The 21,955-nt window shown below is 48.1% G+C and overlaps 1 protein-coding gene across 2 annotated transcripts; it reads right to left on the bottom strand.

The window, feature by feature from the left end:
- Nucleotides 1–2,763: 2,763 nt before the first annotated feature.
- HPD (4-hydroxyphenylpyruvate dioxygenase) lies at nucleotides 2,764–21,574 on the bottom strand. Of its 2 annotated transcripts, XM_020970311.2 has the most exons (14): nucleotides 21,470–21,574; nucleotides 21,268–21,294; nucleotides 19,291–19,353; nucleotides 18,662–18,766; nucleotides 15,060–15,102; nucleotides 14,758–14,840; nucleotides 12,352–12,441; nucleotides 11,222–11,325; nucleotides 9,261–9,338; nucleotides 6,537–6,699; nucleotides 5,691–5,762; nucleotides 4,645–4,767; nucleotides 3,300–3,416; nucleotides 2,764–3,106 (listed from the first exon to the last, which is right to left on the bottom strand). In XM_020970311.2, the coding sequence occupies exons 1-14, from the start codon at nucleotides 21,470–21,472 to the stop codon at nucleotides 2,996–2,998; spliced, it is 1,182 nt and encodes a 393-aa protein (XP_020825970.1). In that variant the 5' UTR covers nucleotides 21,473–21,574; the 3' UTR covers nucleotides 2,764–2,995. The 2 variants fall into 2 exon arrangements, with proteins under 2 accessions (XP_020825970.1, XP_020825969.1); XM_020970310.2 differs by lacking the exons at nucleotides 21,268–21,294; nucleotides 21,470–21,574 and adding an exon at nucleotides 19,961–19,981.
- Nucleotides 21,575–21,955: the final 381 nt, after the last annotated feature.

Genomic DNA, 21,955 nt, shown 5'->3' with positions numbered 1-21,955 from the left:
GCATTGTCATCTAATGTTGCCCATGACTCATTAAAAATGAATTGTTAATGTTCTTTTTTTTTTAAACATTGTTTCTTCACACTGACTTCCTCCTCATCCCTCAAAAAAGGCTTGGAACAAATAAGTCCACTCAAGCCAAACAAATCAAAACGCTGGTCACGTATGACAATGTGTGCCCCATTCCGCACCTCTAGTTCACCCCTCTGCCGAGAGGGAGGAGGCCCATTTCACCATCTGACTTCGGAAGATGTGATTGGTAGCTCCCACCAATGTTTCTTGAGAAAAGAAAATGGAGGGGCAGCTAGGTGGCTAGAGTGGATAGAGCACCAGCCCTGAAGTCAGGAGGACCTGAGTTCAAATCCAGCCTCAGACCAAACCTCAGACCAAACACTTGACACTTACTAGCTGTGTGACCCTGGGCAAGTCACTTAACCCCAATTGCCTCTAAAAAAAAACAGATTAGGGAGGGGCGTGATTTGTAGGTGGGGAAGCAGCTCCTTATCAAGAGAGAAGAGGTCATACACCAGGTGATGAATATTTTTTTAACCTCACTAAAGCATGAAACCAGAGGGTTTTCCATTAGTGAAGGGAGTAGCCATACTGAGGGGATCACATGCTATTTGAAGTCTGAGTTTGGGGGTTGGGTTGGTTGGTTTCAAAGAATTGGCCTGAGGAAAGAAACCCGGGCTAAAGGGTCAATGAGAGAATGTTGAGAGCCTTAGGGGAAGGGGTCATAGAATCAGGAGAAATGGGGAGAGAGACAGTAAAAAGACCTCTGGTTTCACCGGCACAAGGAACTCCTCAGAGAAAACTGCTACTGTAAATGCACTGCTGGACCTTCTGACGCTTAGAGGCCCAGAGAGGCAGCCAGAGCAGAAAGAGCGCAGTAGCTGGCCTAGAGTCGGCCTAGAGTAGGTCAGAGGTGGCACAGAGTCCTGCCCTTGGATCCAGACCTGGGCCATGCCTGGGAAAGGGAGGGCTTGGAAAATGAATTTAGAGATTGCTGGAAAGTCAGGACTGAGAAGGGCCTTAGGACAGGGAATGCCAGGGCTGGGAGGGGCCTTAGAACAGGGGAGGAGGTCAAGGCTGGCCTTAGAACAAGGGATGTCAGGGTTGGGAGGGACCTTAGAGCAGAGAAGGTCAGAGCTGGGAGGCACCTTAGAATGTAGGATGCAAGAAATGTTACTGGAATATGGGCAAATCACTTAGCCTCTCCAAGCCTCAGTTTCTTTGTCTGTTAAATATGCATAGTAGTGCCTGAAGTACCTGCCACATGGATTTACGGTAAGGATCTACACAAGTGCCCCCTTCTACATGAGTCCTTTCCTAATGCTGCCAGCTGCCAGGACTCTGTCTCTCTCCCAATCACCTTGTATCTATTTTGTATATCCCTATATAGGTAAGCATTGTGTCCCCTAACTAGACTGTAAGCTCCATATGGGTAAGGAAAGGGTTGCTTTCCCTTTTCTCTTAGTATCCCCAGCATCTGAGCCTGTGCCTGGCAGATGGCAGGTACTTAATAAATGCTTTTCAACCAATTATTCATGTAAACTTTTAAAAATGCAATATTAATGTCAGCTCATCTTACTAGTGCTTGGAGCCATTTCCAGCTCAGTGAGTCACTTCCTTGTAAAGCATCCTGGCATTGGCATGGGAGCTGGAGTCTGCACCTGGCTGTGCCACCTTGGAGCAGTTCTAGGGTCACAGAGCCACAGGGGACCTCGGGACTTGTCTAATCACCTCCTTTTACACGCAGGGAAATTGAGGCTCATAGATGAGAAGGATGGAGCACAGCTAGGGGAGAGCACTATGGCCAGTCAAAGCACTTTGGCTTGAAAAGTGGAGATGGAGCCATTTCATTCCAACTCTGACATTTTGTTTTAAGCCTCCCTCCCCCTTTCCCAGCTTTGACATTCTCTGCTTTCTATATTCTAAGGTTCTTTCTAGTTCTAACGTTCTGTGGACTGCTCTCACATTCTTGGAAATCTGTGATGACTTTTAATTTTCTTGTGAGCATTTACACATAGGAAATCAGCAGCACTCCACATTGGGGCTCCGTTGTTTTGATTGTCTGTCTTGAGAAAGTGATGGAGAAAAGTTAAACTAAACTAAATTTTAAAGTATAGGGGGCAGCTAGGTGATGCAGTGGATAGAGCTCTGGGCTTGGAGTCAGGAGGACCTGAGTTCAAATCTGGCCTCAGACACTTGATACTTCTAGCTGTGTGACCCTGGGCAAGTCACTTAACCCCAATTGCCTCACCAGAAAGCAAAAAAGAAAAAAAAAGTGTGCCTTTCATATTTTGTGCCAGAGAGCTGGTTGTTAAACGTTTACCCAGCACAGCCCTACCTCTAGCTCCGATTCCTGTGGACTCGGTATGTCTGTAGTGCAGTGGATCTAAACTTAGGCCGGCTATAGGTGAGAAGGGGAGTTTCTTGCCTCACTGGACAGTTCCTCCAGGGTGGGAGCACCTTGGGGTGCTGCTTTGGGTGGACGGCAGGTTCCTCCGCCCTTCCCCTGCCGCAGCTGCCCAGTCCCCATCTACTTGTCCTAAGCCTCCATCCGCCCTGAGCTGCCTTCTCCGAGGCTGACCCCTAGTGGTTCCGTGACGCCCCTACACTGCCGGTCCCTTGCGGTCTAGGGTAGCAGGTCCAATCCCTTTACCTCCCCACACCGCTTCCCAAGCCTGGCCACAGTGGCCGCTGAAAGCAAGGGAGGCATATTTGGACGGCGGCGCAAAATCCAGACTCAGTTCTCAGACATCCCACGCTCTGATGCATTTTATTGCTTCCCCTAACCCCTGGCTGGCCCTGGTGTCGCCTGGCTCTTGGAGAGGAAGTTTTGCTCTGTGCTGGTCCCGACTCGGTGCCATCCAACCTCCTTGGTAGTGAGGAGATGCCCGTTGGCCAATGAACAGGTAACTATGAAGCCCCTACTCTAGGCCAGGCGCAGGGACACAGACAAAATGAATCAGTCCCTGCCCTCAGCGCCCCCTCGCTACATGACAGTGCCCAAACCATCGGGAGCCAGGTCCGTGAGGTTGCCCCGGATGTTCTGCTCCTCCTCGAACGCCTTAAAGAGCGAGTTGAAGTTACCCGCACCGAAGCCCTTTAGGGAGAGGGAGGAATGAGGAAGAAAGGAGGAGGGCAGTCAGCCGTGGGGAGGCAGAGGCCAAGCTGCCACGCCCCTCGAGTTCTGTCCTGTCCATTCCCCTCCCCTCCCTTGGCCAGTCCTTCCTCGACTCCTTTCTCTGCTCCCAGCTCCTCTGCTCCCGCCTCCTTCCTTCCCTCCTCCAGATCACCTGGTGATTGTGACGCTGGATCACCTCCAGGAAGACTGTGGGCCGGTCCTGAACGGGCTTGGTGAAAATTTGTAGCAAGTATCCTTTCTCGTCATAATCTACCAGTATCTTCAGCTTCTGCTCCCAGGCAGATCGGGGAAATAGGAGACAGAGAAAGACTGAGGGGAAGCCCCTTCTCCCAGGGGAGTGGGGAAGGAGGTGATGCTCTCAGAGCTGGAGGATTTCCCTAGGGGCCAGACCCAGGCTTTCTGACCGTCTGCTTCCTGAGCCTTGTTTCCTGGGCTGCAGGAGCCCCTAGAAAGCCCCCACCCCCGACTACAAGGAGAACCTTCCCAAAGAATAGTCCCTCCTCCAGAAAACGGCCGGGTCCATTGTCCTCTTGGAGACTGGTTGGGGCCACAGTGACCTTGGCCTGGATATGGAAGTCATAGAATCTTAGAATTTAAGAGCTGGAGGTACCTTATAATTGAAAGAGCGCTGGATTCTCTACTTTATACATAACCTTGGGCAGGTTGTTAAACATCCCCAGACCTCTGGTTCCCTCTCCATTAAATGAGGAGGTTGGACGAGGTGCACTGTAATGTTCCTTACAGAGATAACTCGTGTGATCACCTAGTTTAACTCCATCATTCATTTTTTTTGTTTGACTTTTTTTTAGGCAATTGGGATTAAGTGACTTGCCCAGGGTCACACAGCTAGTGTCAAGTGTTCGGTCTGAGGTCACATTTGAACTCAGGTCCTCCTGACTTCAGAGCTGGTGCTTAATCCGCTGCACCACCTAGCTGCTCCTTAATTCCATCATTTAGAAGAGGAGAGTGGAGGGGAGGGATGGCATTGAGAGGGACTCTCAAGTACCTTCCCATCCTGACAGTAGTGGCTTGGCCTTATACAGAGGAGCTTATATCTAAGGGCTAGAAGTGACCTCTTAGGCCATAAATCCAGTCCCCTCATTTTACAAATTAGGAAACTGAGGCCCAGACAGCTTAACATGACTTGCCCAAGGTCACACATCTAGCAAGTGTCAGAGCTGGGATCTGAACTCCAAGCCCAGTATTCTTTCTACTGTGCCACAATGCCTTATTCCAGGGCAAGCTTCTTTCCTTTCCTTGTGCTGACCCCCCAGGGCAGCCTCTTCTCAGGAAAGGCTGCCTTTCTTCTTGTGGTCTCTTGAGGTGTGTTTGCTCCTTACGGCAGCTGCTTCCCAGACCAGCCCATTGGCCCCAGAAGCACAAGATGCCCATGATGGCTCTGCCCTGCCGGGGATGGAAAGGGCTCCTAGCCAGAAAAGGCTTCATTGGGGTGGTGGGACGGGAATGGGAAGCCGGAGGGTGTGAGAATCATTTACCTCCAGTATGTCCATGTTCTCCTTCACTTGGATCTTGGCGGATTTGAGGCGCTCCCGAAGCTGCTTGTAGTAGGTGGAGGGCACATTCAGGAACTCCATGCCTCGAGCCCTCAGATGGGTAATCTGCCCAGGGAGAGTATGAGATCAGGGAGGCCAGCCTCAGCTTACCTTTCCCTTCCTCCAACTTGTCTCATCCTGAGCCCATAGCCACAACATCAGGGCTGGGACAGGCCAGAGCCAAAGGATGAGAAGTCTAGAGCCGGATGAGAACCTAAGGCCATCAAGGTCGACTCCTTCATTTTGCACACGATGAGCACAGGGGAAATGGACCAAAATAACCCAAAGCAAAGAAAGTGTCGAGGTCAGAATTTGAACTCTGGGTCTCTGACTCTATAGCTAGTGCTCTGGCCATTGTTGTTCAGTTGATTTCAGGCATGTCTGACTCTTCCATTTGGGGTTTTCTTGGCAAAGATACTGGAGTGGGTTTGCCATTTCTTTCTCCAGCTCATTTTACAGATGAGGAAACTGAGGCAGAGTTAAGTGAGGCAGGGTCACACAGCTAATGTCTGAGACCAGATGTGAACTCACAAAGATGAGTCTTCCTGACTCCAGACATGGCATTCTATCCACTGCACCATCCAGCTATTTACTGTACCAAGAGGCAACCTAGATCTACCTCCAACTCCTCCCTATCCCCAATCAGCTGGTTATATCTCCCTCCCCTCTCCAGGCCTCACTATATTCCTCTGGGGATGGGGAGGGAAGGCAGAGGTGGTGTAGAGGGACAGAAGAACCAGTCCATAACCAAACTGGGTCAACTGTTCCCTCTTATGTTGGAAAACACCCAGTTCTGACACCTGCGCCCCTCACCCAAACCTCGATCCTACCTCATCTTCCTGGGCATCTCAGCCGTCTGTCCCATCCTGATTACACTCCTTATCCACCCCCACCAGCCACAGGGAAATTCCCATCTGCCCTGAAAGCCCTCTACAATCCCACCAGAGGATTAATAGAGGGGAGCCCGGCCTGGCCAGCTCCCCACTTACCGCAGAGATGATATCAGTGGTTGACATGGCAATATGCTGCACCCCAGCCCCCCCATAATAGTCCACATATTCCTGGAAGGGAACAGAAAAGAAAGATGGCAGGTCCGAAGTCAGAGCCATAGCAGACTGAGGCAAGCAGGACTTTCCCCAAGAGGGAATGACATCTAGAAGTGTGCACTTCCCCTCCATGTCTCTCAATCTCACTTTATTGTTCTCCACTCACCTCTGCCATGGCGTGACACAACCATCACCCCACCCTCAGGTTCCCACTCCCACAGCTACTGAATCTATAGTTGGACTATCCTCTCCACCACCTCAACTGTTTTCTTTGAATCTCAGAAAGGTTTCTTAGCCACAGCTCTCTCCAAGGTTGTAGTCAGATGCAGATCTAAATGTCCTTCCCATAATAATAACTGACATTCATCTAGGGCTTTAAGGTTTGTGTAGGGCTTTACAAACATTATCTTCATTTCAGCAGCCCTGCGAGAGGTCAGTACTGAGAGGGACATTACTATACCCAGCTCAGAGAGCCCTCAGTTGGAATCCTTTCTCAGACCCACTTTAACCAGTCCGTGCTTCTGTTTCCTCATCTGTTAAAGGACAGGGTTTGACTCAGTGATCTCTAAGGTTGCTTCCAGCTATAAATCTTAGGATCCTATAACTTGATCTGTCACACACTTAAGATTTGACCCCAGGTCCACCTAACTCCAGGTCTGCTGCTTGGCAAATGACATCAGGTTGCCTCACTCTCCCCCTCTACCTCCAACCCCGTGCCTTGCTGGCTGACTCCTGAACAATGTCCTTGGGATGGGTGGAGGGAGCTGGGTTGGCATCTCTGGGCGTTACCTGAATCTGTGACTTCTTCCTGCCCATGGCAGGCTCGTTGATGGGCATTCTGATGGTCTCTTCATAATTGGCCATCACGATGGATCGCAGGGAGCTGAACTCTGTGTGCACTTGCTTGTCATCCACTGACCAGAAGCGGTGAAACATAAGGGTCTTCTTGTACCTGGAAAAGCCACCCAAGGGTGAGACAGCAGAACTCAGGTTCCCAAGCAGTCAATAAGTATTTGTTGGAGAGGAACCAGATTTTAATTTTAATTTTAATGCCCAGGGAGAGTAGTAAAAGATGAGTCCTCCATCAGCTTTAATGCAAAATCAGTGGGGCTGTAGGATGGGACAGGAAGAGACCTTGAGATCTCACTCCATGCCAGGGAGATAGTGAGCCTGAAACAAGGGGCTCCCATGGGCAGAGGCTACGGGCTGGCCCAGAGTGGGTAAGAGCTCACCTGGAGGGAGGCCCCTGCTGGGCAGGCCCAGAGTGGGTAAGAGCTCACCTGGAGGGAGGCTCCCATCAGTGAAGAGGTGTCTGTCATCTGGTGGCTTCCTATTTTTAGCTAATTATTCTTGCTAGCTAGGTGCCAAGTTCAGTTGTCTCCATGCTACTAAAGGATTGTGTTATCCTCACCCTTGAAAGGAGTTTAGTAAGTACAGGCAGGGCTCTCTAAATTTTGGGATCCTGTGGCAAAGGCCCAGTTATCTCACCCACTTAAGGTTCTATGAGTTATTTATTATCTCTACCCATAGATGCTTAGAAGAGAATTTTTAGAAGCTGGAAGGACCCTCAGAGCATAGAAGGTTAGAGCTGAGAGGAGGCTTAGAACAGGGAGTGTCAGAGCAGGAGGGGCTTTAGAACAGGGAATGTCAGAGCTGGGAGGGGCCTTAGAACAGGGGATGTCAGGGCTGGAAGGAGCCTTAGAATAGGGAGTGTCAGAGCAGGGAGGGACCTTAGAATGTGGAATACTGGAGCTTAAAGAAATCATGGAAAGAGAGAGGTGCGAGTCCTACCACAATCTGCCCTAGTCAGATCACATAAGGTATGTGTTCATAAGGTATGTATGTTCAGTTCTGGGTTGCCATATTTTGGGAAGGATGTGGAGTATCCAGAGAAGGGCAATATGGGAAGTGAAGGACCAATTTCTTCAACTGTTCTTTATATCCATCTGCCCCCACTGGTCACTACTTCTGTGACCCTGGGAAAGTCACTTGACCTACCTTTGTGAGCCTCAGTTTCTTTATCTGGGCTAGACTAGGGCTGGACTAGATGACCTTTGAAGTCCCTTCTAGATCTGAATCTATAATTCTTCAGTTAATAGGAAACTGAAGTCCAGAGAGATGACCTAAGTTGTTCAAGTCGTTGGAGTCAGTTGCATAGTCAGAATTTGAACCCAGGTTTCCTGATCCAAATACAGTATTCTTTCTGTCATACCAGCTCACTGAGTACCTCATCCTGTAAACCTTCTCTGACCTACTTTTTAATACTCCGTTTTCCCATGTGCCTTCAGCTCTGCATCCTTTGAGGCTATTCTCAGGTTGTTTCCATGGTTGGATTTGACTCATTTCCCCAACTTGGCTGTAAGTCTCCAAGGGTAGAGAAAATCTCTTTCCTTCTGGCTGCCCTCATAGAGTGCCTAAGCTACAGCTGTCTCTCTATAATGGACTCTTATTTCATATTAAGATTTGGCATTCTGGGAGATTCTAAGTGGGACATAGTTCTCTAAGTGACATAGTTCTTGCATAGAGAACCAGAGAAAGAGAGAGAGAGAGCTAGGGGCTATAAGGAGGAAAGAAGCCCAGGTTAGAGGTTGGAGTGGGGTCAAGATTCTTTAGAGGATGGGGGCTTTCCATCTCTAGGCACAAGGCTCTGCGTACAGTAGGCATTCACTGATATTTGTTGAATGGATGGATAGGTGGAGGGATGGGTAGATGGTTGGATAGATGAATGGATGGATAGATGATTGGCAGATAGATGGATGGGTGGATGGATAGATGGCTGGCTGCATAGGTGGTTGGAAGTATAGGTGGATTGGCAGATGGATAGGTGGATAGATAGATGGATGGATAGAGAGATGGATGAATGGGTGGATGGATGGATAGATGATTGGCAGATAGATGGCTGGCTAGATGGATAGATGGATGGCTGGATACGTGGTTGGATGGATAGATAGAATGGCAGATAGATGGATGGGTAGATAGACAGACGGATGGGTGGATAGGTAGATGCATAAGTAGATGATTGGCAGATAGATGGATGGGTGAATAGATGGATGGATGAATAGGTAGATGGATGGATAGATGGGTTGGCAGATAGATGGATAGGTAGATGCATAGATGGCTGACTGGATAGGTGGTTGGAAGGATAGGTGGACTGGCAGGTAGATGGATGAGTAAATGGATGGATAGATAGATGGATAGATAGAGTCATGGATAGATGGGCTGGCAGATAGATGGATGCTTGGATGGATAGATGGATGGATGGATAGGTGGATGGATGGATAGATGATTGGCAGATAGATGGATGGGTAGATTCATGGATAGATGGGCTGGCAGAGAGGTGGATAGGTGGAGGAATGGATGGATAGCTAGCACACTACTTTGGACTTCTATTTTCTCCATTTAAAATCTAGAGAAGATGGACTGGAACAAAGGTTGGAGTCCCAGGCCTCTGCAAAGAAGGTCATTATTATCGAGGATAGGAAGTCAGGGGACCCACTCCACTCAACTACTCACCAATCTGCTATTGGCACCATTTCTTGGTCAGGCTGATTCCCCACAACATGGTCAATCATAGCCAATTTGCAGTCTGGCCTGGAAGAGGGAAGGGAAATCTGAAGAGGAAGGGAAATCTGAAGGGGAAGGGGGATGTATCCAGCCTAACCTTTAGCCTTGGGAGCTAGGAAAACAAGGAATGTCAGAGTTGGAAGGGACCTGTGAGATCATTTGGTTTAATCTCTTCATTTTACCAATGGGGAAACCGAGACCCAGATATTTCAATTCAATAAGCTTTTATTCAATTGACCTCTGGACCTCCAGTGATCTCTCTCTGCTCCTCTCAGGTGGTTCCACTTAGTGCCTGGTTTGGAGAATGATTGAGTCCACTTTTATCTCAGCCCCTCCCCCCAGCTAGGCACCCCTAGACCCCCAAGCCATGCTTCATCTCATCCAGTTATCTGGTGAGAAACCAAGGCATGGCATGGCAATCTTCTCTGCTACCCACTTATACACACCTAGGTGGTGCCATGGATAGAGAGCTGGGCCTGGAGTCAGGAAGACTCATCAAGCTGAGTTCAAATCCAGCCTCAGACACTGACTAGCTGTGTGAACCCTGGCAAGTCACTTCACCCTGTTTGCCTCAGTTTCCTCATCTGTAAAATGCACTGGAGAAGGAAATGACAAACCACTCCAGGATCTCTGCCAAGAAAACCCCAAATGGGAAGAGTTGGGGCGTGACTGACGTGACTGAGCAGCACCAGCAATAGCCCCAACCACCACTGTCTCTCCTCTCTCTCCTTTCTCTCTCTCTCTCTCTCTCTCTCTCCTTTCTCTCTCTGTCTCTCCTTTCTCTCTCTCTCTCTCCTTTCTCTCTCTCTCCTTTCTCTCTCTCCTTCTCTCTCTCTCTCTCTCTCTCTCTCTCTCTCTCTCTCTCTTTCTCTCTCTCTCCTTTCTCTCTCTCTCTCTCCTTTCTCTCTCTCTACTTTCTCTCTCTCTCTCTTTCTCCTTTCTCTGTCTCCTTTCTCTCTATCTCTGTCTCCTTTCTCTCTCTGTCTCTCCTTTCTCTCTCTCTCTCTCTCTCTCTCTCTCTCTCTCTCTCTCTCTCTCTCTCTCTCTCACACACACACACACACACACACCCCTCTGCTTTTGGCTTTTTGGCCTTGAACAGAGTCCCTTCCCTTCTCTGGCCTATTTCCTTGTCCTTAACATGAGGGCGTTGGACTGGGTGACCTCTGAGTTCCTCCCAGTTCTAGACCCAGAATCCTAACATTCAGTGAGGTAGCATATGTTTGTGTTTGCCCCAGTCATGGAGGAGAACTCTCTGAGACCAAGTTGGAGAGGGAATCCTTGTAGATGAGAGGCTCTTAATCCTTTTGGGGTATGTGTCCTGGCTCTCATTGACACTCTGCTGAAGCCAATGGGTTCTTTCCCAGAGTTATGTTTAAGTACATAAAATAAAACACATAGGATGACAATGGAAACCAATTATAGTTATCCCTTCCACATCACGGGAATTAGGGGTATGGCGCCCCCCATGATGTGGAAAATCCACAAAAAAATTTTGGCCCTCCCTTGTTATCAGAGAAGTCTGAATCATTTTGGAATTAAAAGATAAAATATGCTGATATTATACAATACTATACGTATACTTCATGCATTATTGAGTTTCTAAACTTTTTCTGTGTTGTCTGCTGGCTTTCATGTGTCCTCTGAGGCTTCCTCAAAATTCCCCCAAAATTCCCATTTAACTTCTTATGAAAACCCACAATATATTGAAACTACACTGGGGAAAGTTGTGATGTGGAAGGTGTAACTGTATATTGAAATAGTTATCAGAATATGAAAAAACCCGAATTCCAGACCCCAGGTTAAGAACCTGGGTTAAGAACCGACTGCTTCTCACTTGGACCCTTTGTAAGGAAGAGTCTTGGCCCTGAGGGGGTGGGGCAGGGAAGGAGAGGGCCGGGGGCACTCACAGTGTTGGAAGCAAGGGGTCCTCGAAGAAAGGGGCCTCAAAGCCAGGCAGGAAGGGTCCGGTGTAATTCAGTTTCTCCACCAGGGTGTGTGTGGTATCTCCATACTGTGGGCACAGGAAAACACCCCATTCCCATCCCCACCGGGTTTAACCCCTCTGAAAGGAGTGACCCTGATTCCTCAGAAGCCCTCAGTCCCCTACCACTTTGGCCTGGGGTCTCCTTTCTCCTCCTTGCCCTCAACTTTGACTTGGCAGCCTTAGGAAAGGGGGGTGCTGCCAGGCTCCCTCCCAGAGCCCCCCGGTACTCCTCTGTGCTATGGTTAATGGGAAGAACCATGACCAGATACCCACATTTACTATTTTTTTTAGGCAATTCGGGTTAAGTGACTTGCCCAGGGTCCCACAGCTAGTAAGTATCAAGTGTTTGGTCTGAGGCCGGATTTAGGGCTGGCGCTCTATGCACTGCACCACCTAGCTGCCCCTACATTTAGTCTTGCAAACAGAGCAAGCAGGAGTAGGCAGCAGGTGGGACTGAGGTCAGACATTAAGGAGAACTTTCTATCCATAAGACAGTAAAAGCAGAACCCTATCTTAATAGGAATTTTTGTGCCGGAGACAAGTGGCACAGAGGGCACCCTCAGTTGAGAGAGTAGAAACCCCTAAATGATGTCGGGATCTGGTTGATGATGGGGAGGCAAGAGGAACAGAGCAAAGTAAAGGTGGAATTTTATCAGGTAGCGTATAATCTCCAAAGCAAGGACTGTTTCACTTTTAGCTATGACTCCTACAGAGCCTGGCACATAGTAAGGGTTTAATCAATGTTTGTTGATTGATTTCACATATGTGCTTGACTGTCTTGTTTCTCGGGATGCTGAAGGACTATAAGTTCTGTCAGCACCCTCTAAATTTGTCACATTGGGACAAAGCTCCAGTTGCCCTACCCTAGTTATAGCTCTGGTTGAGGTCCTGGGATGGGGGTGAATGAGAGAGAACTTGGGTACCAATGCCACCTCCCCCAACATCCTGATGGATCGAGAACAGTGAGGGGAGAGGAGAAGGATTTCTGATTGGAGGTCATGGGGCACAGGAAGGGTCTGATTGTCCAGTGAGCAGGGCTCGGCATATACTCACGGTCTGCAATACAGCAAATTTCACCCATCCAAACTTGTCCTGTTCTATCCACGGCTCCTTCACAATGATTGCACCTCTTTCCCGGGCTTTCTGCATTGGAGAGGACAGGACTCGTCTTGAGGATCTGACTTCTCCCTGACCTGGCCCGCAACCTGGCCAAGTATTAACCTGAGGAGCTCACTTACAATATCAACCAGCAGGCTCAGATCGGTTTTACTGGGGCAGAGCTGAGCCTCCATAATCCTGCCATCTCACACACAGAACCTCATGGGAATAGCTGCTTCTCCCCATCCCCCAACATAGCCCTGCTTGGGGCCACTACCCCCCCTTAAGGGAAAGAGGCTCTTCTGTCCTAGGATAGGGGTGTTGATTCAGAGAGAGCTGCTCAACTCAGCTTAGGGGACTGGCCCATCCCCAGGATCTTCCAAGGATGCGAGAATAGCAAAGTAATGTAGACAAATAATATTAATAACTTACATTTATAACATTAATTATTTATATTTACACTTTAAAATGTACCAGGAATCTCCAGATGATATCTCATTTGAGCTATGTGACAACCTTGTCGGTAGGTACTGGGGGGGGCAGGATAGATGGGTTGGGGAACTGACCTAGTGATTTCATTGGCTTGAGGAGCTCTCCAAGAGAAACTCCATTTACCACTGGAGGGCGTCACTTTCTCTGAAATTCATAGCCTTTTTATATAATATTTTATTTTTCCCCAATTACATGTTAAAACAATTTTTGAATGTTTTTTAGAATTCTGAGTTCTAAATTCTATCCCTCCCTCCTTCCCTCCCCACCCTCCTCTTTGAGACAGTAAGCAATCCGATATAGAAACTTATGATCTTTAGGGAATTACCAAATTGCTGACTCCCCTATTACTTTTGAGATCAAATATAATACCCAATTTGGTATTCAAAGCCCTTCCTACCTTTCCTGTCTTTTGACACTTTACTTACCTCCATGGACTCAATGACCCAAAGACACTAGCCTGCTTTTTGTTTCTCACACATTGACTCTATCTCCCACCTATACACTTTTGCACTAGCTGTCCCCCTTGCCTAGAATGCTCATCCTCCTTATCTCTACCTCCTTAGCTTCCTTTAAGACTCAACTCAAATCTTATCTTTTGCCCAAGGCCTTTTCTCATCTCTCTTTAATGTTAATGCCCTTGCTCTGAGATTACCTTCTATCTACTCTATATATCATATTTTGTTGTTATTCAGTGATTTTATAGTCATATCTTAATTCTTTGTGACCCCATTTGAGGTTTTCTTGGCAGAGATACTAGAGTGGTTTGCCATTTCCTTCTTCAGCTCCTTTAATAGATGAGGAAACTGAGGCAAACAGGGTGAAGTGACTTGCCCAGGGTCACACAGCTAGTAAGAGTCTGAGGTCAGATTTGAACTCATATCTTCCTGACTCCAGGCCCTGCACTCTATTCACTGTGCCACCTAGCTGTCCCCTCTCTATCTTGTATATACATAATTGTTTTCATGCTATCTTCCCCATTAGAATGTGAGCTGCTTGGAGGCAATGTTTTTGCCTTTCTCTGTACCTGCAGAACTTAGAACACTTAATAATTGCCTGTTGACTTACTGACTAAGGCATTAAGAGGTTATGCCTAGAATTATACAACCAGCCTGTGTCAGGGGCTAGAGGCTAGACTTGAACCCAGAACTTTCTAACTCTATCTACTGTGCCACAATGTGAATGCCAGGTATTATTATTCCCATTGTACAGATGAAAAAATCGAAGCTTAGGAAGTTTAAATGACCCACCCAGGGTCACACAGTTAATATGGGTCAGAGGCCAGATTTGGACCCAATCTTCCTGAGAAGTCTAGTATTCTATCTACTGAAACACCCACTGTTACCCAAATTGGTGTAGCTGTCATTCAGGGTCCAATGAATGGAGAAAGAATGTTCATTTTGAAATTGAAGGATCTGGGTTCTGTCACTTACTATCTGTGTGATATTGGGCAGGTGATTTCTTGGGTCTTGGCTTCTTCCTCTGTAAAATCAGAGGTTTGGACTTAATAGACCTTAAGATTCTGTGATTAGTTATTTAATTTCTCTGGGCCTCAGTTTCCTCTTTTGTAAAATGAGAGGGAGGATGGCCTCTAAATTTCCTTGCATTGCTAGCTCAGTGACCTTCTGCGGATGGAGGTGTCAATCAATCAGTCTACCTGCATTAAGTACTTTCTATGTGTCAAGCATGGTAATAAATCCTAGCGATATAAAGAAAGGCAAAACAGTCCCTGTCCTCAAGGAGCTTACATTCTAATGAAAAGGAAACATGTAAAGAACTAGGCACATACAACAGGCCTCTATGCTCCGTGGAATCTGAGCTGGCCTAGGGGAGAGTGAAGGGGTTGCTACTTCCCCACCCTCTCCCACTCACCTGAACAATGTAGTCACAATCTTCCACCTCAAAGGAGATGTCTTTCACCCCATCGCCATGTTTTACCAAGTGGTCACCCATCTCTGTGTGAGGAGAGGGAGAGAACACCCAGAGCCCTCAGTGCTCATAATCCTAGGCCATCCTGGACTTCAGCCTCCTCCCTGGACCCTCAGCACACCCTCTGCCCACCCTTATCCCCTTCCCCCAAGGACTCCGTTTTTTTTTTTCCACGTAGCTTGTAAGGAGTGCCCCCACTGGGGAAGGCCTCCAGCTCTGGGCCCAGGACAGTGGGACTTCCTCACCTTTGTTTCCAGGGTTGAGAGCAGATGAGAAGATGAATATAATCTACACGAAGAAGAGAGAAAACAACAGTGTGGTTTCCTCATCAGACTTCATCTTCCCTCACTGCCAAGGGGGCATCAGAAGATGCAAGTACAGCCAGAGAATACTTATTGGCTCCACCAGCATTGCCCCTTGCCCCCGGGGGGGATGGGCAAATACATCCCTCCATGACCCCAAAGACCATCCAGAAGCTCTTCTCCCCAAACTTTGGTGCCCCCTCTGGGAGAGACTTAGACCCCGCACTGAGCTCTTGTATCTCCAGGTCTGTATCAGGAGAGGGAAGAGAGATGCAGGGGACTGTAAGACTCCAAGGATTTTCCAGTCTAGTGAGACAGATTCAACAAACATTTTTAAGCACCTACAATGTGACAGGAACTGTGCTAGATTCTAGGCAGACAAATAGAAAAACATTTAGCCCAGGAGTTTACATTCTGCTGGGGGGGATGTATGTGGTGGTTGTGGTTGTGGTGTTGGTGATATTGGTGGTGGTGATGGTGGTGGTGGTGGTGGTGGTGGTGGTGGTGGTGGTGGTGGTGGTGGTGATGATGTTGGTGGTGGTGATGGTAATGATGGTGATGGTGATGGTGATGGTGGTGATGGTGGTGGTGGTGATGGTGATGGCGATGGTGATGTGATGGTGGTGGTGGTGGTGGTGGTGATGGTGATAGTGATGATGATGGTGGTTGTGGTGGTAGTGGTGATGGTGGTGGTGGTGGTGGTGGTGGTGATGGTGGTGGTGGTGGTGGTGATGGTGATGATGATGGTGGTCATGGTGGTGGTGGTGATGGTGGTGGTGGTGGTGGTGGTGGTGGTGGTGGTGGTGGTGGTGGTGGTGGTGGTGGTGATGGTGATGGTAAAGGTGACAGTAAGGAAAATAAAAGCCTTAAAGGAAGCTAGGAATTCCAAGGATCCCATATACCATATTGTGACTCTGTTATCAGAGATTAAATTCCTTTAATTGTAAGATAAGTAAATGTAAATGCAAAATATATTCAAAGTAAACAAAGTAACTTCAGAAAGGAAGCTGAACACAAACAAATAGGGGGTTCAGGAAAGGACAGTAGGAGGAGGCAGCACCTGAGCTGAGCCTTCAAGGAAACAAGGGATTCCAAGAAATAGAAGTGAGGAGGGAGAGCACTCCTTGGCAAAGGCACAGAGGCAGGGGATAAATTCAGTGAGCACACATTTATTAAACTCCTTTTGTGTGCTAATCCCTGTGCTAGCTGCTGGGCATACCAGTATAAAAGCAACATTCTACAGGGGGAACACAACATGTTCAAAGATAAGGATATGTAGGGTACCAGGCCTGGAGTCAGGAAGACCTGAGTTCAAATGTGGCCCCAGACACTTCCTAGCTGTGTGAACCTGGGCAAGTCACTTAGATTCTGTTTGCCTAGGTTTCCTCATCTGTAAAATAGGGACAATGATAGTACCTACCTCCCTGGGTTGTTGAGAGGATCAAATGACATAGTCCTAGTAGAGCGCCCATAGTTGGCACTATGTAAATGTTTGTTGGCATTATTGACTCACAAAATAAATACCAAGTGATTAGAGAGGAAACTAGTAAATGGAAAAATTAGGGAAAGCCTCTTCCAGAAGGTAGTCGTATGTCATGCATGTGGAAGATGAGATGGGTGAAATACAGAATGCCACTGTGGGGGGGCAGGGAGCAATTGTAACCAATCTGGAAAGTTAGGGTCAACCAGATTGTGAAAGGCTTTAAATGCCTGAACGGAGGAATCTGTATTTAATCCCAGAGGCCACAGGGAGCCACTTGGATCTTCTTGGACAGGAGGGTCAGACTTTAGGAAATCACCCTCGCAGCTGAGTAGAGAATTGATAGAGAAGAGAGAGGGGAGGCAGGGAAAGCATACTAGTCCAGGGCCTAAACTGGGATGGTGGCCACGTGAGTGGTGAGAAGGGACCAATGCTCAACGCATTGAGGGGGTAGAATTAACAAGACTTGGCAGCCAGTGAGCTGTGGGAGTGGGAGGTGAGGAAGAGGGAAGGGTTGAGGGTGACTCCAGTGTTTTTAATCTGGGTGACTGGAAGGATGATGCTGCTCCTCCATGGAAATAGGAAATATGAAGGAGGGGTGGGTGGGTTTAGGAAGAAAAATGAGGAGTTCTATTTGGGCAGGCAAAGTTGGAGATGTCCACAGGGCATCAAGGTGGTGCTATCCATCAGGCAATTTGAAATACAGTACTGGCACTCAGGAGAGAGACATGGGCATCTGGAAATTATCTCTATAGAGGTGATTGAACCAAAGGGAGCTGAGGAGAGAGAGAGAGAAGAGAAAAGAGGAGAGGAGAGAGAGACACACACACACAGAGGGAGAGAGAAGAGAAGGGGAAAGAAGAGGAAAGAGAGAAGAGAGAGAGAAAGAGGAGAAGAGAGAAGAAAAGAGAGAGACAGAGAGAGGAGAGAGAAGAAAAGAAAGAGACAGAGAGAGGAGAGAGAGAAGAAAAGAGAGAGACAGAGAGAGGAGAGAGAGAAGAAAAGAGAGGCAGAGAGAGGAGAGAGAGAAGAAAGAGAGACAGAGAGGAGAAGAGAAGAAAGAGACAGAGAGAGGAGAGAGAAGAAAGAGAGACAGGAGAGAGAAGAAAAGAAAGAGACAGAGAGAGGAGAGAGAGAAGAAAAGAGAGAGACAGAGAGAGGAAAGAGAAGAGAGACAGAGAGGAGAGAGAAGAAAAGAAAGAGACAGAGAGAGGAGAGAGAGAAGAAAAGAGAGAGGCAGAGAGAGGGGAGAGAGAGAAGAAAAGAGAGAGACAGAGAGAGGGGAGAAAAGAAAGAGAGACAGAGAGGAGAGAGAAGAAAAGAGAGAGACAGAGAGAGGAGAGAGAAGAAAAGAGAGAGACAGAGAGAGGAGAGAGAGAAGAAAGAGAGACAGAGGGAGAGAGAGAGAGAGAGAGAGAGAGAGAGAGAGAGAGAGAGAGAGAGAGAGAGAGAGAGAGAGTGCAGAGTTCTCAGGACAGCCGGGTTACACGCATGCATAGTTGCATAGTTGGCATCTTGAGCATTAAAAGGGGTTAATAATCCAGGGTGGATGGTAAGTTAAGAGTTCAGAGAAGAGCCAGGAAGACTTCTTGGAGGAGGTGAGCTTGAGCTAGGCCTTAAAAGGTGGTTGCCTGTGAGTACGCAGAGAGAAGCTAAGAGTGTGTCAAACGATCATAGATTTAAAGCTTGGCCTTAGAAGTCATCTGATAGACGGTAAGCTTCTTGAGGGCAGGAACTATTTCATTTTTGGTTTTGTATCTCCAGCACTTAGCACAGGGCCTAGCATACAGTAACTGCTTAATAAATGTTTGTTGATCAACTAATTGATCCACTCCAACCACCTCATTTTATTTCTATTATACTAATAGCTTATATTTCATAACATTTTCATGTTTATAAGGCACTTCACATATATTATCTTCATTTTAAGTACATTCTCATTAATATGTGGAAACTGAGGTTCTGAAAGAGGAGAGAATTGGCCCAAGGTCACACAGGGGAAGGAGGAGGGTTGGGTCACCCCAGGATTCGATAGCCTCCCCTGGGCAGGCTAGAGAGCGCTCACCTTGCCTTGTTTCACCACATGGGATGCCACCTCCCTGGAGCCAGTCTCCAGACCCCGGTAGGCCAAAGGGGAGAAGCCCATTTTGTGACAGTAGAAAGAAGCTGCCTGGAAAAGGCACAAGGGGATCAGAACTCAGGACTCAGGACCAGAGAACCCTTGGGCCAGGGCAGATATCATGGGCTCCCATAAGAGAGGCAACCCAGAGACACACTTCCATTTTCTTTAAGGGAGTGGGCCCCTGCTCAATGGAAAGAACTCTCCCATTTACCCTGTTTTGGCTTCTCGGGCCCTAGAAGCTTATGGATGGGCCGTACTAGGCGGGGGCAGCTCTGCCAGCTGACCCTGACCCTGGCAGATAAATTGGTCAATCCTAGGTCCGATTGCATAAGGTCTCCCCTTTCCCTCCCCTCAGTCTCCTTCCTCGCCCACCCCACCCCAGGTTCAAATACCAGCCTGGACAACTGCACGCGTCTGCTCCTCCCCTCCCGGGAACCTATCGGAGCCTAGGCAGAGACATGCCCCTTGCTCTAGGGGCCAAGGTAGACACCCTCCCTTATTCTCTGCCCTTGTCCCATTTGCTCCCCTTCTTCTGCTGTGTCTCACCCACACTCCCTCATACACATACATACCTGTTTGGCATTTCCAACCCAGAAGGTGATTGAGTGGAAGTGAAGGAACCGGCCTCTGGGGGGCTATGTGGAAATAAGAACAGAGGGACAGAATTCAGGAGGGCCATGAATTTCCAGACCCCTGGAGAAGGGGCATTTCAGCTATGGCAGGCTGGTGGGGGAGAGAACAAAAATCAGAGTTCTCCCACTTCAATTCAACCCTTTCTTTCTCAGAAGTGAAAATTTTGGTTCAGAGCTGAACAGTGGCAGTTAGGTGGTCCATTAGATAGTACACAGTGGACCTGGAGTCAGGAAGACCTGAATTCAAATTTGTCTTTGGACACTTACTAGCTGTGTGACCCTGGGTAATCACTGAACCCCTTTCTGTCTCGGTTTCTGCATCTGTAAAATGGGCATAATAATAACACTTATCTTCTAGTGTTGTTATGAGGATCAAATGAAATAATATTTGTAAAGCACTTTGTCATCCTTAAAGTGCTGTATAAATCTTAAGTGGCTTTTGTCAAATCACAGTGAGTTAATAAAAGGGCCAGGAATAGAACCCAGAACTCAGAGCCTCATGTTCACCGCTTTTTCCATTAGACTAAGTAGTTTCTTGATGGGAGCAGGGCTAAGCAGCCTGCTTCGGGGTGGGGCAGGGCAGGAAAGAATGGGCCAGAGCTGGGCAGACCTTCAAGCTTCCCACAGCCAGGGGAGTCAGAACTCCAAGATTAGACATCCCAGGGTAAAAGAGGGGTCCCATTTTAGGTATCTCTGAAGAGGTCTAGGAGAAAAAATGCAAGCCTCAGAGTCAGAAGAGGTCTGGGTGGGAATCTTGCCTCTCAGAAACATACTAGCTGTGTGCCCATGGATAATTCACTCACCTCTCTGAGTCTCCTATACCTTCTGTAAAATGGGGACGCCTACACGGCCTACCTTTCAGCGCTGTTTTGAGGCTCAAAGGATATAGTAATGCTAACATCCTTGGAAAGCCTTAAAATCCTATAGAAATATAGACTGTTATGAGAATCCATAAGATCAGAAAATTAGAGCACCCCTCTCTGCCCCAGAGACCAAGCAGAGTCAGAGGCCAAATTTCCTTTGGAAAACACCTGTCCTCCACCTCCCCCCCTTCCCTGTTCCACACCAGCCAGAGCCAGTACAAAATAATAATAAGTTACATTTCCATAATATTTCAATTTATAAATCACTTTCCTTATACCATCTGGGTGATGTAGGTAGTACAGCTATTATTATCTCCATTTTACAGAGACAGAAACTGAGACCCTTAAGAGGGTAAGTGACTTGCTCAAGATCACCCAGGTACCACTGGAGTACAACTTGTGCTCCTAGTCTTCTTCCTGACTCAGATTCCAACACCCACTCTGCTCTATCCACACTGTCCCCCACACAGAATAATAACCAAGAAGGATTAGGGTTAGGCGTTAAAAAGAACTTCTTAGAAGTGAAGCTTATGAGATGATGGAGTCTTATCAGTCAGGGATGCTGCATGAGTTTTTAGGGAAAATGAAGCGAGTTTTCTAGCGGGTGGTTGCCCGGGAAGCTCTGTCCAGAGGCAGCGCCAGGAACTTGAGGCTCCCTATGTAATAAGTCATCATAGATAAAGCATTGGATTTGGAGTGAGAAGACCTGGCTCTGTACGACTTTAGGTCAGTGGCTCCTCTCCGGACCTCAGTCTCGTCTATAAAAGAAGTGTATAGGTTAGATGACCTTTAAGGGTCATCATTCTTCTCCAACTTGTTAGAATCCTGTCATCTTCCTCGCCTTCTGGGTCGCCCTTATGATTCCCTTGTTTCCTGTCCTTTCTGATCATGATAAAACCTAGTGGAACTCCAGCCCTGCTTCCTTTGTGACCACAGGCACTGCAGAGCTCTGCCAATCTGATTGGTGTGTGAAGTGCCCCCATGGTCCAGCCATGGCACAATCTGGGCACTGGCCTGACCAATTCCCCTCACCCCCTTCCCAGCCCTTCCTTACCTTCTCTCCTCGGTCTGTGTAACTTGTCTAAGGAGAAAGAAACAGTCAGTCAGACTTGGTAGCCTCAGCCGCAATGTCCCTCTCCCAATCCCACCTCTGGGGGCTTTGCAAGACCAGTGGGAATAGAGGCAGAGGAAAGGGATGTCCATGACTCCTGCCCCTTCCCCCCCACCACAGGCAGCCAGCCCTTTGAGGCAGTTACCATGACAGGAGAGTTCAGGCGACCAGAACAGGGGATGGCTCTGTTTGTCTGTGTACTCCGGTACTCTCCCCTCCCAGAGGCTCAAGCTGCAGAGGGATACAGCCCGAGGTGTTTTAAGCAGAGCATGCCCCTCCCCTGGTCCGCCCCACATCCGCCCCATTGAGTTAGATTTGGACTGTATGCCAAAGTCCCAGGATCCGGTGATGGCTGTCATCATTTACAGAGCCTGATTGGGAGATCTGGGTTGTCAAGGAAGAGAGAGAGAGATAGCTGGGGCTGGAGATGTCATTAGGGCAAGCCCCAGGCAGCTAGAAACGGCTGGACCACGACTTCAGCCCCGTGTCCCTGGGAGCATCAAATATAGTTAGTTCCCTTAAGCCTATCTGGCTGTATCTGGGGAAAAAGAGATCTGGTAACTAACACCCTACTTCCCTCCCGCAATCTCCTTCCTCCTCCACCTCCCCACTGTGTTAAATACTTCAAATA

This window comes from Phascolarctos cinereus, unplaced genomic scaffold, assembly GCF_003287225.1.
Source record: "Phascolarctos cinereus isolate Bilbo 61053 unplaced genomic scaffold, phaCin_HiC Scaffold_4;HRSCAF=312, whole genome shotgun sequence".
Classification (NCBI taxonomy): domain Eukaryota; kingdom Metazoa; phylum Chordata; class Mammalia; order Diprotodontia; family Phascolarctidae; genus Phascolarctos; species Phascolarctos cinereus.
Note: the sequence above shows the minus strand (reverse complement) of the source record. Positions and strands in the feature narration are given on the sequence as shown.